Source organism: Buteo buteo, chromosome 5, assembly GCF_964188355.1.
Source record: "Buteo buteo chromosome 5, bButBut1.hap1.1, whole genome shotgun sequence".
Classification (NCBI taxonomy): domain Eukaryota; kingdom Metazoa; phylum Chordata; class Aves; order Accipitriformes; family Accipitridae; genus Buteo; species Buteo buteo.
This window is the reverse complement of record NC_134175.1, coordinates 36,124,169-36,140,700: the sequence shown is the minus strand read 5'-3', so window position 1 is coordinate 36,140,700 and position 16,532 is coordinate 36,124,169. Positions and strand designations below refer to the sequence as shown.

General features: G+C 62.2%; 3 protein-coding genes across 3 annotated transcripts; 1 reads left to right on the top strand and 2 right to left on the bottom strand.

Moving 5' to 3' along the window:
* Positions 1 to 9: 9 nt before the first annotated feature.
* STK16 (serine/threonine kinase 16) lies at positions 10 to 3,107 on the top strand. Its single transcript, XM_075028624.1, has 7 exons — positions 10 to 261; positions 1,418 to 1,637; positions 1,717 to 1,850; positions 1,926 to 2,046; positions 2,127 to 2,222; positions 2,293 to 2,414; positions 2,504 to 3,107. Exons 1-7 carry the CDS (start codon positions 134 to 136, stop codon positions 2,640 to 2,642), a joined length of 960 nt encoding a protein of 319 aa, XP_074884725.1. The 5' UTR covers positions 10 to 133; the 3' UTR covers positions 2,643 to 3,107.
* Positions 3,108 to 4,226: 1,119 nt separating this feature from the next.
* On the bottom strand, positions 4,227 to 8,133 carry LOC142031345 (tubulin alpha-5 chain). Its single transcript, XM_075028619.1, has 4 exons — positions 7,996 to 8,133; positions 6,155 to 6,377; positions 5,504 to 5,652; positions 4,227 to 5,294 (listed from the first exon to the last, which is right to left on the bottom strand). The coding sequence occupies exons 1-4, from the start codon at positions 7,996 to 7,998 to the stop codon at positions 4,323 to 4,325; spliced, it is 1,347 nt and encodes a 448-aa protein (XP_074884720.1). The 5' UTR covers positions 7,999 to 8,133; the 3' UTR covers positions 4,227 to 4,322.
* A 1,792-nt stretch (positions 8,134 to 9,925) lies between these two features.
* LOC142031344 (tubulin alpha-5 chain-like) lies at positions 9,926 to 13,865 on the bottom strand. The gene is made up of 4 exons (XM_075028618.1): positions 13,814 to 13,865; positions 11,468 to 11,690; positions 11,179 to 11,327; positions 9,926 to 10,993 (listed from the first exon to the last, which is right to left on the bottom strand). Exons 1-4 carry the CDS (start codon positions 13,814 to 13,816, stop codon positions 10,022 to 10,024), a joined length of 1,347 nt encoding a protein of 448 aa, XP_074884719.1. The 5' UTR covers positions 13,817 to 13,865; the 3' UTR covers positions 9,926 to 10,021.
* Between the last annotated feature and the right edge of the window lie 2,667 nt (positions 13,866 to 16,532).

Genomic DNA, 16,532 nt, shown 5'->3' with positions numbered 1-16,532 from the left:
TGCCCCCCCCCCCTCCCCCCGCCCGCAGCCCGCCCGCTCCGGAGGAGGGAGCCTCGGATCCCCGCCGCGGCGGCACCGCGGACCGACCGAGGCTGCAGCGCCCCGCCCGGTGGGTGACGCGGCGGGTGACGCAATGGGTGACGCGCGGCGGCGGGCGATGACGCGGGGGGGGGCGATGGGGCAGGCGCTGTGCGTCTGCTCCCGCGGCACCGTCAGCCTGGGGGGCGCGCGGTACCTCGTGCTCCACCGCTTGGCAGAGGGGTCCGCAGGGGGGCCGGGGCGCGGGGGGGCTCGGGCGTGGGGGGTCCACGGGCGCGGGGGGATGCTTGGGCATAAGGGGGGGCTCGGGCACGGGGGGGGGGATGCTCGGGCGGGGGGGTGCTTGTGGATGGGGGGGTGCTGGGGCGACGGGGGTGCTTGTGGATGGGGGGGTGCTCGGGCTTGGGGGGGTGCTTGTGGACTTGTGGATGGGGGGGTGCTCGGGCATGGGGATGCTCGGGCATGGGGGGGGATGCTCGGGCACGGGGGGGGATGCTCGGGCATAGGGGATGTTTGGGCTCGGGGGCAGAGGGGATGCTCGGGCACGGGGGTGATGCTCAGGTATAGGGGATGTTCGGGCACGGGGGGATGCTCGGGCATGGGGAGTGCTTGTGCCTGGGGGGGTGCTCGGGCTTGGGGAGTGCTTGTGCATGGGGGGATGCTCAGGCATGCGGGGTGCTTGTGGATGGGGGGGGTGTTTGGGCATGGTGGGTGCTTGTGCTTGGGGGGGGTTCTCGGGCTTGGGGAGTGCTTGTGCATGCAGGGGATGCTCAGGCATGGGGGACTGCTTGTGCATGCAGGGGACGCTCAGGCATGGGGGTGCTTGTGCCTGGGGGGTGCTCGGGCATGAGGGGTGCGTGTGCATGCAGGGGATGCTCGGGCATGGAGGTGATGGTCAGGTATAGGGGATGTTTGGGCACAGGGGGATGCTCAAACATGGGGGATGTGCTTGGGGGTGTGAGATGCTCAGGCATGGTGGGGAGATGCTTGAGCACAGGCGGTGTTTGGACATGGGGGAGATGCTTAAGCATAGCAGGGAGATGCTTGAGCATGTGCATGGAGGAGAAGTCTCATGCTGGGTGGCAGGGGTCCTGGGCAGGGTCATACCCAGGAGTGGGTGCTTGGACCCACGGGAGTGAGGGTGATTGGGCCAGTGGGGTTGTTCATGCAGAGGGGGGAATGCTTTGGGTGCCTGGCAGGTGCCCCCAAAGTGGGGGGAACATACATGCCTGGGGGGGTTTGATGGAGAGGGGTACAGGCACCCGCTGCCCTCTGTCCCCCTCCCCTGGGTCCTCACAGTTGAGGCTGGGCACAGGGCCCTGATGTGGGTGCTGCAGCAGTGTGATACCCAGCCCACGCCATGCTCGGCTCCTCGCAGGGGCTTCAGCTATGTGGACCTGGTGGAGGGGCTGCGGGACGGTCGCTTCTATGCCCTGAAGCGCATCCTGTGCCATGACAAGGAGGACCGCCAGGCTGCCCTGCACGAGGTGGAAATGCATGGCCTCTTTGACCACCCCAACATCCTGCGCCTGGTGGCCCACTGCATGGTGGAGAAGGGTGCCAAGCATGAAGCTTGGCTCCTCCTGCCCTATGTGAAGGTGAGGGGGGCTCCCCTGGCCGCCCCCAACCCCTTGCCACCAGGAGCGGCAGTGGCGACCAGCTGCTTGCGTTTGCCAGGGAGGGACCCTGTGGCGCGAGGTGGAAGCACTGCGAGAGAAAGGGACCTTCATGCCAGAGCAGCGGATCCTCCTCATCCTCCATGGCATCTGCAGCGGGCTGCAAGCCATCCATGGCAAGGGCTACGCACACAGGTGAGAGGCCAGCAGCCCCAGCCAGGGGGGTTGGCAGGGGGCCCAGTGGGCGATCAGTGACATCCATCCCTGCAGGGACCTCAAGCCCACCAACGTGCTGCTGGATGAGGATGACCGGCCTGTGCTGATGGACCTGGGCTCCATGAACCGAGCTCGTATTGAAGTCAACAGCTCTCAGGAGGCCATGGCTGTGCAGGTGGGTGCCCTGGGACATCAGCCCACCAGCCTGTCACTGCCCCGAGCCCTTCATCCCCACCCTCACCCTCCTCTCTGCAGGACTGGGCTGCCCAGCGCTGCACCATCTCCTACCGTGCCCCCGAGCTCTTCACGGTGCCAAGCCAGTGCGTCATAGACGAGCGCACAGATATCTGGGTAAGGATCCAGCCCCCTGGTCCCCGGCCCCCTGCCACTGGGCTGCCCTGACCCCCCCACCATGCTCCAGTCCCTAGGCTGCGTGCTGTACTGCATGATGTTTGGAGAGGGCCCTTACGACGCCGTCTTCCAGAAGGGTGACAGTGTGGCTTTGGCGGTGCAGAATCCCATTGTCGTGCCCCCCACGACCAGGTGAGGGCCTGGGGAGGGTGACCCTGCTCCCGAGCAGGCCCCTGTGCTGTATGCCTCGTGAAACATCCCCCCCGCCATCTTTTCTCCAGGTACTCGGCTGCCTTGCAGCGCCTGCTCTCCTCCATGATGACGTTGAACCCCCAGGAGCGACCCAGCATAAGTGACATCCTCCACCAGCTGGATGGGCTGCAACCAGTGCCAGCGGGACAGGACACCACGCAGATCTGAGCCTGTCCCACCCCGCGGTGGCGATGCGCCCCGAGGACAAGCCAGGGTAAAAGCAGCTGCCCTCGTCCCTGCGGAGCCATTGCAGAGGGGATTGCTGCACTCGGGGGAGAGCTGCTGCTCTGTGCCGGAGGTGTGTTGGATTTGGAGTGTTCTGTGCCCTGGATGCTGCTTCCTGGGACTTGGTCTGTGCCCCAGAACTGTGGACGTGTGACCTGCTGTTAAACACAGGGCCCTCACCGGCCGCTGCCTCCCCCCAGGGGTTGCAGAGGAGGATGCTGTGGGACCTCCCAGGTGATGGCAGCCGTGGCCCCACAGCTCTGCACCCCAGGAGGATCACTCCTGACCAAGGGCAGAGCTGCGGTCCGGGTCCCGGTGCGGTGCTGAAGCAAGGTGGGGGGACCCAGCGCCCGCTCCGCTGCTGCTCTCAGCGCCAACGTTGCCTTGTGTTTGGAATAAAAGATGTTCTTGCAGAGGTGTGCGTGGCGTGTCTGTCTGCAGGGAGGGGGTCCCACCAGGGGCACGGGGGGGGGGGGGGGGGGGGGCATGCTGTTGGGGTTGAGCAGCCAAGCGTTGCTGGAGGGGAAGGGCAGCAGGGGACAGCCCCTGTGGGGCGGCACAGCCGGAGCATGAGCAGTAAGCAGGGAAAGTTAATCCCTGGCCCCAGCGCGCTCCTGATGGGAGTTCAGACAACTCCGCAGCTGGAGCCCGGCACCGCTGTCAGAGCCTCCAGGGCTGGGCACTGCGGGAAGGGGCTCAACACAGCGCAGGCAGGCAGGCAGTGGCAGGGGTACAGGCATTGCTTCTTAGCTGCCCAAGGAGAGGGAGGTGGGTGCCCAGGCTGGGGAGCTGCCAGAACTTGGGAGGTAGGGGCAGCAGCCCTGCTCCAGTGGGGGCAAGCAGAGCCTGGGGACAGCACAACCATCCCAGCACTGGGGACACTCCCCAGCCCGGCTGGCACCCTTGGCTGGATGGGCTTACTGGGACATGCAGCAGTTGGGCTGCCCACAGAGGGGGGATAAAAAAAGAGATGCAGACAAGCAGTTTCACAGGGAGCGTTCCCCTCCTTTAATCCTCTCACCACAACACAGCAGTAAAGCGGCCGCGGGGGTTCATGCCGCACTGGATGCCCTTTCGAGGTGCACCCGCTGCACCGCAGAGCCGGGCATGCCCCTTGTCCCACACTGTGGCGACAGGGGTGCCAGACTGCTCCCACTACTTACACCACTATCCTTCCAGATGAGCCCACCCACCCTCGGGCTGCACATGGGGAGAAGTCCCAGCAGCCGCTGATCTTTTCCTGCTTAGGCCAAATGTGCTCCCCTGAGCTCCAGGATACAATGCGGGGCCATATACCATGGGGCCATATACCACATGAGGAAGCGGTACCCATCCCTGGCTGGAGCAGCGAGTGGGCGGGATGTCTGCCACAGTCCCAGGGAGCGGACGGACCTAGGGGCTCTTACCTATGTGGGGAGCAAGCCGGAGCTGGAGCAGAGCACTGGGAGGAAGCATAGCAGCACCAGCAGCAGAGCTGAAGCACTCGCCACACACCTGACCTGGCAAGAAACCGATACAGCTGGGGGGTTAGTGGGAGACACAGAGGCTCTGAAATGGTTTATTGCAAAGGGTTTCTGCAGCTAACACGGGGAAGGAGCACGGTCCTTTTTGCCAGGCCCTTCTCTACTCCTCGCCCTCCTCTTCATCCTCGTAGGAGTCCAGGCCCACCTCCTCGTAATCCTTCTCCAGAGCGGCCATGTCTTCCCGCGCCTCGGAGAACTCCCCTTCCTCCATGCCCTCGCCCACGTACCAGTGCACAAAGGCTCGCTTGGCGTACATCAGGTCGAACTTGTGGTCCAGGCGAGCCCAGGCCTCGGCGATGGCCGTGGTGTTGCTCAGCATGCAGACGGCGCGCTGCACCTTGGCCAGGTCCCCCCCTGGCACCACCGTGGGGGGCTGGTAGTTGATGCCCACCTTGAAGCCCGTGGGGCACCAGTCCACAAACTGGATGCTGCGCTTGGTCTTGATGGTGGCGATGGCAGCGTTGACGTCCTTGGGCACCACGTCCCCGCGGTACAGCAGGCAGCAGGCCATGTACTTGCCGTGGCGAGGGTCGCACTTCACCATCTGGTTGGCTGGCTCAAAGCAGGAGTTGGTGATCTCGGCCACCGACAGCTGCTCGTGATAGGCCTTCTCTGCGGAGATGACAGGGGCATAGGTGGCCAGGGGGAAGTGGATGCGAGGGTAGGGCACCAAGTTGGTCTGGAACTCGGTCAGGTCAACGTTCAGGGCCCCGTCAAACCGCAGCGATGCTGTGATGGATGAGACGATCTGGCTGATGAGTCTGTTCAAGTTGGTGTAGGTTGGGCGCTCGATGTCCAGGTTCCTGCGGCAGATGTCGTAGATGGCTTCATTGTCCACCATAAAGGCGCAGTCCGAGTGCTCCAGTGTGGTGTGTGTGGTGAGAATGGAATTGTAGGGCTCTACCACAGCCGTGGAAACCTGTGGTGCAGGGTAGATGGAGAACTCCAGCTTGGACTTTTTGCCATAGTCAACGGAGAGTCGCTCCATCAACAAGGAGGTGAATCCAGAGCCGGTGCCACCTCCAAAGCTGTGAAACACGAGGAATCCCTGGAGGCCTGTGCACTGGTCAGCCTGCAGAGAGAGACACATGAGATTGCTCTGAGATGGATTTCTTTGTGAATGTCTGACTGTTCAGAAGTCCTTCAGGACCTGGTCCAGCCCAGCCATGGGCAGCTGCAGATCCCTCCCAGGGCACAGCAGGGCTTGCAGTGTGCTCCCACCCCCAGCGTGATGCTGGAGCCCAGCCCAGGGGGACACGTCCCCCCTCTGCGGTCACCTACCAGCTTCCGGATCCTGTCCAGCACTTGGTCGATGATCTCTTTGCCGATGGTGTAGTGCCCGCGGGCGTAGTTGTTGGCAGCATCCTCCTTGCCAGTGATCAGCTGCTCGGGGTGGAAGAGCTGGCGGTAGATTCCAGCCCGAACTTCATCTAGGAGGGAGCAGGGGAGGATTGAGCCTGGTGGAGGCTGTTGGTTTAAAGTGGCCGCCAAGCAGCCAAGTGGGTGTGAGCACCCATCTTTCGCCCCAGCTCCGCCTGCAGGGGCACGGCCAAGGACCCACACGTCAGCAGGGCCACCACGGGCGTCAGGTTTCCCTAGCAGAGGGAGGTGGCTGCCACCTCCCTAGGCAGGAGCTCAGCTTCTCCCACCCATCCAGAGCTGCCTGCCCACAGTGTGCAGCGGCACAGCGGGAGCTGCCGTGCCGGTTGGGCTGGTTTCTCTTCATGCACATGTGGTAGCAGAGACTACTGGCACCGCTGCCTCTAGGACACTTCAGGAACAAAAGCTGGTGCTCCGGTTTGTGGCTTCTCCTGAGGAACGGAAGGCCCTGGGGTTGAACCCGGTGCAGGATACTGCCGGCAGATCACGAGCACCAGCCGCTTGCTACCCACCCAGAGCTGCACCCCAGACTGTGCAAACTCCGGCACTCACCAATCACGGTGGGCTCCAGGTCCACGAAGATGGCCCGCGGGACATGCTTCCCAGCCCCAGTCTCGCAGAAGAAGGTGGTGAAAGAGTCGTCCCCTCCACCGATGGTTTTGTCGCTGGGCATCTGCCCGTCGGGCTGGATGCCGTGCTCCAGGCAGTACAGCTCCCAGCAGGTGTTGCCCATCTGGACGCCGGCTTGGCCGACGTGGACGGAGATGCACTCACGCTGGGGAGGGGGAGGCAGGGTCAGACCCAGGTACAGCTCTGTCCTGCCCATCCCAGGGAGGGCTCTGCCTGGTGCCAGTGCCCCACAACCACCTGCATGGGACCTGCCCTAGCCAGCGACCCCAGGGAGCACATTTTCCCTTGGGTGGCCTCCCGCATGCCCCTAAGGGTCCTCACACAGCTGTCATTGCCCTTGGCCATGCACAGGCACCATGCCAGGTCGGGAGCCAGCCCTGGTGTCCCTCCCACTCAGCCGGCATTGGGACCCACCAGCCTCACGGACCCTGGCCAGGGCTGTCCTCCAGCAGTGCAGGTAACTGAGCCTGGCTCAACTCCCCTGCCTCAGCCACCCTGCCAGGCTCCCCAGCAGCCGCAGTGCCTTCCCCATGCAGGGCAGCCCAGCAAGGTGCTGGGCTGAGCAGACACATGCTTAACCCATGAGGTGCAGCCAGCAAGGGGAACCCCTCTGCCTGCTGCTCCAGAGCCAGGTTAGCACTCAGCCTCCCGGGGCAAGGGGCCTTGGGAATGCGGGGGCAGTGGGAGGCAGCCGGAGGAGGGCTGTCTGTGAAGCCCAGCAGTCTGCGAGGCAGTACAGAGACTCCTCGAGCTATGCAGTCCCAACCCCATGCTGCAAAACTCAGGTGGGCAGAAGCGCCGAGGAGCAGGCTGCGATCTGGGGGTGTGCCTCCTGTGCTCCCTTCCTGCAGGTGCAGACCTGCTCCGCTACCCCGGCATCCCTCCTCTGCTAGCCCTAGCATCCCCGCATCACTACTGCCGGCACCCCCGCTCCCCCAGGCAGGACACCACAACTCAGCCTGGGGGTCCCGGAGCTCCTCGCTCCTGCGTTCCCTGACTGCGTAGCGCTCTGAGCCGCGATGGGGTCTGTGCCCCGGTCCAGCGCTGGGGGAGAACGAGGACTCCTGCCTCCTCCGTGAGGAGGGCCGGGGCAGCCTCAGCCGGCCGGGAGGAAGGCCGGCCCGGGGCAGGGTCCCCGGCAGAGCCCGGTCAGTGCCGCAGCGGGCCGGGCGCTGCGCCTCCTGGCACGGCCCGGTGTGCCCCCCCCGCCACGAGCCGCTAAATATAGCCCCGGCCCCAGGCGAGGGAGGCGATTGCCCGGTTTGGACTGCGGCCCCGGCCCGCTCCGCCGCTACCAGACCCCCGGGGGACGGGACGGGACGGGACCGACCGGAGGGACGGGACCCCCGCGCCCGCCCCGACAGGGCGCCCGCTTGCCGCGGGGGGGGGGAGCTCCGCCGAGCGCCCAGCTCCGGCCCCCGGTGCCCGGCTGGTGCCTCCACCCCCGGCAGCTGTCCCCGTCCGTCCGCGGCCACCGTTCCACACCGGAGGGGTCACCCCCCTCCATCCTCAGCGCCCCCTCCGCTGCGGCGGCGGGGGGACCCAGGCGCCCCAAGACCGGTAGCGGCGGCGGGGGGGGGGCAGAAGCGGCGGGGGGGCACGGCTGCCCCCCGGACAGGGGCCGGTGGGGCTGTCCAAGGTCACGGCGGGGAAGGAGGGGGCGCGTCGCTGCGGCTCCGCCGTGCCCGGTGCTCCAGGGGGGCTGCCGGGCGCCCCCCGCCCCGCCGCCGTGCCCGCTGCCCCACCGCCCGGCCCGCACTCACCATGCTGCGGCTGGGGGTCCGGGCTCTCCCGGCGGCTCGGTGCGGCGGGGCTCGGCTCGGCGCGGAGCTGCGGCTGCTGCAATCCCCGCCGCAGCGCCCTCTTATAGGTGGGAGGGGCTTGGTGCCGCCACGCCCCCTTCATTTGGGTGCATTTGCATGCGGGGCGGGAGTACTCACTTCAAGGGGAGCGGGAGCCTGCCTGGGTCCCTCCCAGCTGCGGGGGACCCCCAAGGTGTAGGGACCGGGATCGCTCTGCCTCCTCTGCCGGGAGGGAAGCGGGGGGGCATCCAGCCAGGCTGCGGGCAGGTCAGGGCTCCAGCCCTCAGGGGTTACAGGCGGTGCTCAGCCACCAGGACGGGGGCCGGAGCAGGTACAGCAGCCCCTACCCTGCTCTGCCACCAGCTCCCCCGCACTGCAGGCTCCCTGGGATTTAGGGACACCCCGAGACCACCTGGGTCTCTAGACCAGGAGAAAGGAGGAGAAACGTGTCAGGCTCTAGAGCCCAGGGTGCCCCCAAACCTCACTTTGCCATCAGTACTTGGGGAACCTCTGGCCGAGGGCTGCCCTTCTTTCCCGGCGGGGACAGGCAGGCAGTGCCGCACACCTCCGTGAGACTGCAGATCAGCACGACAAATCTGGGCCGAGGGGCTAGCCCAGCTGCAAAAAAAGGGTCATTGCAGCCCGTTTGCTGTTAATGACTTGTAACTACACTCAGAGAAGCAGCTCCGTTTGAGCCCCGGTTAGCACAGCCTCCCCCGCTGGGGTCAGGGCTGATCCTGCTGCTGAGAATGTGGGGACCATGAGAATGTGAAAGGCAGATCCCAGCACCCCAGCCTCGCACGCTACGTGCAGCAGGGAGAGGGCTCTGTCCTTGCTGCCAGGGCATGGGCTCACACAACTTTCCCTGCCCATGGGGATGGGGGCTCTGCTGCTCAGTAGCATGCCAGGAGACACTGTTGTGTCCCTCTGCAGCAGGGTCCAGATCAGAGGCGCAGGATAACCTTTAGAAAAAAAGTAATAGGGCACAATTCCAACGCCTGCATGCTTCCAGCAGCAGAGTCAGGCCTCTGAAGACACAGGGAGAAGGTGTCTGCAATGGGATTACCTTGGAGGAGCAGGGTCCTTCCTTGCCCCACACACAGACCTCGGTAAGGAGCGGATCAGAGCAGTGCCCAGTGTGAGGAGCAGCAACTCCTGCCCTGGCACAGCAGCAGGCACCTCTCAGTCTGAGCCCAGCACTCTGGTCACGGGCATGGGGAACAGTGCCAGCAGCTCTGCACAGTGGGACGAGTGCCTGGCTGCGCTCCAGCAATCCATGCAGCCCAGGGCTGGCTCACACTTTCCCCTCCAGCTGACACGGGTGCATGCCGGGAGGAGGGCAGGGGAGGACAGCCCCTGTGGGTCAGTGTAGCTGGAGCATTAGTGATAAGCAGGGAAAATTAATCTCTGGACCCAGCGTGCTGGATAATGGGTAACAGAAATCTCCAGTCTGCAGCTGGAGCCGGGAGCTGGTGTTTGGACTTCTCGCTGCCAGGCAGGGCAGGGAGAGGGCTCAGCACAGGGCCAATGCAGAAGACAAGCTGGGGCAGGCAGAGTGGGGCAATGTGTCCCAGGGTGATGGCAGAGCACTGGCACAGCCAGGCAGGGAGTGGGCAGAGATGCTCCCAGACAGAGGACCCTATGCCTGAGCTAGGTGCTTCTCCCATCACATCATCAGCACTCCTCAGGTCCCTTTGATGGACATCCTTGGGCACTTTCCCAGAGCACGCCATGTGTCCTGGCCATAACCCCCAGGTACAGGGCTCTTACCTATGTGGGGAGCAAGCTGGAGCTGGAGCAGAGCACTGGGAGAATGCATAGCAGCACCAGCAGCAGAGCTGAAGCACTCGCCACACACCTGACCTGGCAAGAAACCGATACAGCTGGGGGGTTAGTGGGAGACACAGAGGCTCTGAAATGGTTTATTGCAAAGGGTTTCTGCAGCTAACACAGGGAAGGAGCACAGTCCTTTTTGCCAGGCCCTTCTCTACTCCTCGCCCTCCTCTTCATCCTCGTAGGAGTCCAGGCCCACCTCCTCGTAATCCTTCTCCAGAGCGGCCATGTCTTCCCGCGCCTCGGAGAACTCCCCTTCCTCCATGCCCTCGCCCACGTACCAGTGCACAAAGGCTCGCTTGGCGTACATCAGGTCGAACTTGTGGTCCAGGCGAGCCCAGGCCTCAGCGATGGCCGTGGTGTTGCTCAGCATGCAGACGGCGCGCTGCACCTTGGCCAGGTCCCCCCCCGGCACCACCGTGGGGGGCTGGTAGTTGATGCCCACCTTGAAGCCCGTGGGGCACCAGTCCACAAACTGGATGCTGCGCTTGGTCTTGATGGTGGCGATGGCAGCGTTGACGTCCTTGGGCACCACGTCCCCGCGGTACAGCAGGCAGCAGGCCATGTACTTGCCGTGGCGAGGGTCGCACTTCACCATCTGGTTGGCTGGCTCAAAGCAGGAGTTGGTGATCTCGGCCACCGACAGCTGCTCGTGATAAGCTCTCTCAGCCGAAACCACTGGAGCATAGGTGGCCAGGGGGAAGTGGATGCGAGGGTAGGGCACCAAGTTGGTCTGGAACTCGGTCAGGTCAACATTCAGGGCCCCGTCAAACCGCAGCGATGCTGTGATGGATGAGACAACCTGGCTGATGAGTCTGTTCAAGTTGGTGTAGGTTGGGCGCTCGATGTCCAGGTTCCTGCGGCAGATGTCGTAGATGGCTTCATTGTCCACCATAAAGGCGCAGTCCGAGTGCTCCAATGTGCTGTGTGTGGTGAGAATGGAGTTGTAGGGCTCCACCACAGCGGTGGAGACCTGTGGTGCAGGGTAGATGGAGAACTCCAGCTTGGACTTCTTGCCATAGTCAACGGAGAGTCGCTCCATCAACAAGGAGGTGAATCCAGAGCCAGTGCCCCCTCCGAAACTACGAAACACGAGGAATCCCTGGAGGCCTGTGCACTGGTCAGCCTGCAGAGAGAGAGCCAAGTAAGATTCCTCCAAGCACTGACTTTGCTGGAGGGAAGTTTCAAACTTTTGCTTGGGCAGCCACAGATCCTTCCCAGGGCACAGCGGCACTCCCCCCATGCTCCCACCCCCAGCGTGATGCTGGAGCCCAGCCCAGGGGGACACGTCCCCCCTCTGCGGTCACCTACCAGCTTCCGGATCCTGTCCAGCACTTGGTCGATGATCTCTTTGCCGATGGTGTAGTGCCCACGGGCGTAGTTGTTGGCAGCATCCTCCTTGCCAGTGATCATCTGTTCAGGGTGGAAGAGCTGGCGGTAGACTCCTCCCCGAACCTCGTCTAGGAGAGGTTGGCACAATGTCAGAGATTTTCCAACTCGCCCAGGGGTAACGTGGCAGGAGTCACCCTAGGGACTGTCCTGCAGTGGGTTGTTCCCAGAGATAGTGACCATCGTCACTGCCCAACTGAGGTACACTCACCAATCACGGTGGGCTCCAGGTCCACGAAGATGGCCCGTGGGACATGCTTCCCAGCCCCAGTCTCGCAGAAGAAGGTGGTGAAAGAGTCGTCCCCTCCACCGATGGTTTTGTCGCTGGGCATCTGCCCGTCGGGCTGGATGCCGTGCTCCAGGCAGTACAGCTCCCAGCAGGTGTTGCCCATCTGGACGCCGGCCTGGCCGACGTGGACGGAGATGCACTCACGCTGGGGAGGGGGAGGCAGGGTCAGATCCCAGTCGGGACCACAAACGCAATTGCTGCAGGTGGTGCACAACCCAGGCAGGACAGCCCAGGCCCTTGTCGGCTTGTTTGAGCCACACTGCGCTATAGCCTGGGTGCCTTGTGTCCATCCCAGTCTGCTGCCCTCTCCCAAATCTGGTGCTCTGCCTCCCATCACTGGACTGCCCACCTCAGGGGTCCAGGGAAGATGGAGACCCATCTGCTGGAGCCCAGGACACCAGGCCAGCACGTTCCCCAGACTGCCTCTCCCACAGCCCTGGGAAGCACCCAGGGAGCATCTTCTCCATTGCCCAAACACCCACTTGGCTTAAGGGCTGGGGCCCTGCAGCAGCTGGCATGGCCTCTATTGCTACTGGCGTGACAAAGCATCACCCGGGTGCTTGGAGCTGACGGCACTGAGGATGGGTGCCCAGCAAGGCGGGGGATTTGCAGCAGTGAACAGTTGCCGTGCTCTGAGGCTCAGCTTCCCTAAATTAGCTCTGGAGGAGGAGGAAGCATTAGTTGCACTTAACTGAACCAAAGGGCTGAGGTGGGAGGGTCCTCTAGCTCAGGGCTTCAAGGGCAGCCTCGGGTCCCTCAGGGGAGGCCAGGCTGAGGTGGGCTCTGCAGTCTTGCTCCCTCCAGGTGAGGCACCCCGGAGCCTGCAGCCCTTTCACCAAGAACCAAAATATTCAGTGCCTCAGCCCTGCTGTTGCCAAGGACTTGGATACGTCATCAGGCACGACTGAGGCAGAGGAGCATCCAAACCAAACCGGATTTCCAGAGCCATGGGTGCCCCACAGTGATTCAGCTGGCAGGAAGCCGGTGGAGCCAGCCATTTTGCGCTCAGGAGCACGGCAACGACGGCCGTCCGAGGAAGTTGCACAGGTTACAGCAAGTCCTGGCTCTCTGCATCTAGGGTGCTTTCGGCGCTGCATTTCAGAGGCAGCAGTGACAGTGAGGGATGACAGAAAAATAAGCCCTTGATAGCCATGGTGAGAGGCAGAATTTCATCTCCCCACCTTTCCCAAAGCTGAGGTGCAAGGGGCAGCAAAGTGACACCCTACTTATCCCTCCCAGCAGGTTCATACAGGTTTTGTAACACAAGGAGCCAACAGTAAGTCCTGAGGAAGCTCCAGGACCCTCAGCAGAAGTGCACAGCAAGCACTTGACACAGCTGCAAGCACCTCTGGATGACCACAAGAAAGAAGAGACGAGAAAGGACTCCTCCCTGGCCAAGGACCTTGCAAATCAGAGCGGAGGGCAGAGGGTTATGCTGGCCACCACACTTCATCCCACCAACATGCAGCAGCCAGGACTGACTTTGTGGGACCCAGCCTTGACAGCAGGCTGGGCAAAGCCCAGCAGCACCAGGGACGCAGCACTGCTGGTCACCAGCTGGCAGACCGCCTTCTTCGCGGCAAGGTCTGGCTCAGGAAGGGCAGGGAGCACAGCCCCGCGGGGCAGCAGGGAGTGTGCCTGGGCACCCTGGGGCTGGGCTACTCTCCAGAGCAGCCAGACAGCTCAGGGGCCAGAGCTCGCAGCAGGACCACGGCAGCAGGGCAGCCCGGAGGCTCACCCACAGCGATGCCCACCCATGGGTCGGACCCTGGCACCCGAGGTGCGGGGCAGTGGGTGAAGCCACAGCTTGCTCCCGGGGCTCAGCTGTGGGTCTGCAGCATGGGGGGCTGGCAGACTGGGCTCCCCCCAGCCGGAGGTGTTACCAGGGGACACGGGCAGGAACCGTGGCTATTAAAAGGGAGGAGAGGCGAGAGGGTCAGCCCAAACGCCAGTCTCCGCACACGGCCGGGTTTGGCTAGTGGCCTCCTGGCCTTGGACATGTCAGACGGGTGCAAGGGGGATGCTCAAAGGAGGGAGGCTGCTGAGTGCCGGGGAGGGAGCAGCTCAGAAAGGGCTGAAGCCAGGCAGAGGCAGGGCAAGCACAGAGGCTACTCTCATCGCCCGCACCCCTGGGCTCCCAGGGGAGCCCCCCCCGTGAAGCTATGGGGGTCGCAGCCTGCTCCGGGGAGGGCGCCGCCGGGGTTCCCCCCCACTCCTGGGGCCACCCTCGGGACCGGAGGGAGGGGGCAGCCCGGGGCCGGCACTCACCATGATGCCGCCGCCGCACGACCTGCCTCTCCCCGGGCTGCAGCAGCTCCGCACGGTCGGGACGGCCGCGCCGCCGCCGCCTTATACCGGGGGCGGCACCGGCGCTCTGGGGCGGGCCGCCCCGCCCGGGACGGGTCCGCGCGTTTGCATAAATTTGCGTGCGTTGAGCGTATTTGCATACTTTTGCATAGATGCGGCTCTGCTGTCCGGCAGCCGGCTGGGTGCATTGGTGGAGTCACCGAGGAGCAGCACCCCCCCGGACCCCCCGCTCCCTGCCTCGCAGGGGCCACGGGAGACCCGGGAGTTCCCTCGGGGGACGGGCATGGGGGGCATAAGGGTTGGTCTTACTACGCTTGCCGGTCTTGGCAGAGGGGCTTCCGCTGAGGGGCAGAGATGGCACCTTCTTGGTGGGTGTCCTGCTGGTGCGAGGCACCATCCAGGCATTAACCGGGAGAGACTTTGGGAGCTGAGGAAGGAAAAGCAGCAAAGAACCTGGCTCAGGTCTTCCCTCCTGGTGGGTGTAGGCGCTGATGTGATCCCTGGGTGAGCACAGAGCTGGGTCTCTGCCAGCCGCTCAAGGTCCTTGAGCAACACCCGGGAGAAACACTTCAGAGGCAAGCACAAGCTTTCCCAGCCTCTGTGGAGATCGGTGAGGAAAAAGCAGGAAAACTCCATTCTGTCCTTTGCTGCAAGCCCCTTAAGGACGGTTGTGCCCCAGCACTGTGTCTGAAAGCCCTGCCTGCCGATGGGCTCCTCCTTCTCCAGCCTGACTCTGCTTTACCTCCTGGTTTTGATCTGATTTCACAAAGCTTTATGAAATGACTGGGGATGAGGAGAGCTTGGAGCACCTCGAAGGGGGTCTCTCTGCAGTGACTTCACTGATGTCTGGCTTTGCTACAATGAATAATGTGTCCATCCTTTCCTCCCCCCTCCAAAATGCTTGCAGCATCCACTGCAGTGCAGAACCAGCCCTGCCTCTGCCTGAGCCCTCTGACTTAATGAGTTTTTGCTGAAAGGCGCTGTCATCTCTCAGCTCGCTCTGAAAGTTGGAAGCTGGACCTAAATTATCCACCCACAATAGCCTTTCTTTGTGCCTGAGTCACCTGGAAAGTGTCACCTTCACTGATGAACACGTGTAAAGTGACTGAAAGCAGCAGTACTGCTGTGAAGACTGTGCTGGTGTCTAAGCAACACATTTTTGAGACCTGCAGAAATGGCTGAGCCAAACAATCAGAGTGGATTTAATCAACCTGGTGGGAATTTTTTTTTTCTCCACAGAGATGCCTCAGGTTGTGAGTGCTGCTGAACCTGGACAGGATGCTGTGGTGACTCTGGAAAATAACTCTGGAAATCCCTAAACTCCTCCCCGTGGTATAAATGTCCTTTGAGTGACCTCAGAGATCACTAGATAACACGGACCATGCTGATGCAGACAGTCCATGAGAGTGAGAGAGTAATTTGTAGCACTGAGGCATCAAAATTTGAGCCTCAGAAGTTAAATTGTGTGAAAAGGAGCAATGGGATCATCTTTCCTCCTGAAAATCTTTGCCAAGGGGCTCGCTGAAATGTGTGCTGGACGCCAAGGTGTCACTTTTGACTGGATATCTCCTAGCACCCTCTTTACTTCCACAGTGCAAATTAATTCTGGGGTGTTTATAGCATGAATGCTTTGCAGCAGTGGTTGGAAGGACAAGCTTTGGAGCTAGGCAGTGAGCAGCATTTCAGGTGGCCACACAAGGTTTGTGGGGTTCACCCAATTTCAGAAGATTTGTATGACAATCTGGTGGCACCTCAGGGTGTAAAATGATGTGATATTTCTCCAGGAGATGCCTGGATCTGTTTATATACCATTCTGGTAGATAGCTGAGGGTGAAATGTCCCTCATTCATCATTGCTGCAAATGCATGTTCACAGTGAAAATAACCACTCAAGATGCTGTTATGTTGAACAAGCAGGGCAGCAATGACTGACAAGAGAGCCATGAGTCATTCAGAGCTACGCATCTCCATGTACCTCTGATCTGAAAAGCCCAAACAGATGTCTAAGCTTTTTTGAAATGCTTAAGAACAGCTGGCTAAATCCAGGGAGCACCAATCGGCTGCATCTTGTCAGTGCCTGACTGCTCAGCAGCCTGGCAGATGCTGGTAGCAGCAGCCTGCAAGCACACAGCGGAGGCTGAGCTCACCCTGGCTGGAAGAAGATTCGTCCCGAGGCGACCCCTCTCTCACAGAGATGTTACCCACATGCCCAAGAAGACCCTGCAAATGTTTTCAGACCACATCAGAAATCACAAGGTTACAACAATTGCTCGGGAAACATTTTCGTCATTGCTCAGAACAAAGTTAGACCCTGCACCAGTGCCCAGACAGGTACAAAAAGCAAGGGAGATTTTAGGCTAGTGAGTCAGAATTCAACCATCTCTTGACAGAAGAATGGGAAAAACAGATCGAAGATACTCCAGGGGCAGAGCCCTGCATGCTGCAGAGGAAACCCCTGCTTGCCGCTGCCCACGGGGCCCAGGAGATCAGCCAGCTCTCGGACAGGTACCTGCTGGTACAGGAACCACTGCTTGCAGTTACTCAAACAAAGCCTCTCAGACAGCTCTCTTCCAGAAGCATGCTAAAGTCTGCCACGCCTAAAAGCACCCAGAGCTGAAACTGGGGAGGAGATGACCCATTCAGAACCCAGCCTGGTACATCCCATCCACACCCCAGTTCCC

Coding starts and splice junctions, on each gene's coding strand:
- STK16 (XM_075028624.1), top strand. CDS start 134: ATGGGTGACGCGCGGCGGCGGGCGATGACGCGGGGGGGGGCGATGGGG. Junction 262..1,417: donor CTCCACCGCTTGGCAGAGGG/GTCCGCAGGGGG, acceptor GGCTCCTCGCAG/GGGCTTCAGCTATGTGGACC. Junction 2,415..2,503: donor GTCGTGCCCCCCACGACCAG/GTGAGGGCCTGG, acceptor TCTTTTCTCCAG/GTACTCGGCTGCCTTGCAGC.
- LOC142031345 (XM_075028619.1), bottom strand. Junction 5,653..6,154: donor CCTGGAGCCCACCGTGATTG/GTGAGTGCCGGA, acceptor GCTCCCTCCTAG/ATGAAGTTCGGGCTGGAATC. Junction 5,295..5,503: donor TGGACAGGATCCGGAAGCTG/GTAGGTGACCGC, acceptor CTCTCTCTGCAG/GCTGACCAGTGCACAGGCCT.
- LOC142031344 (XM_075028618.1), bottom strand. Junction 11,328..11,467: donor CCTGGAGCCCACCGTGATTG/GTGAGTGTACCT, acceptor AACCTCTCCTAG/ACGAGGTTCGGGGAGGAGTC. Junction 10,994..11,178: donor TGGACAGGATCCGGAAGCTG/GTAGGTGACCGC, acceptor CTCTCTCTGCAG/GCTGACCAGTGCACAGGCCT.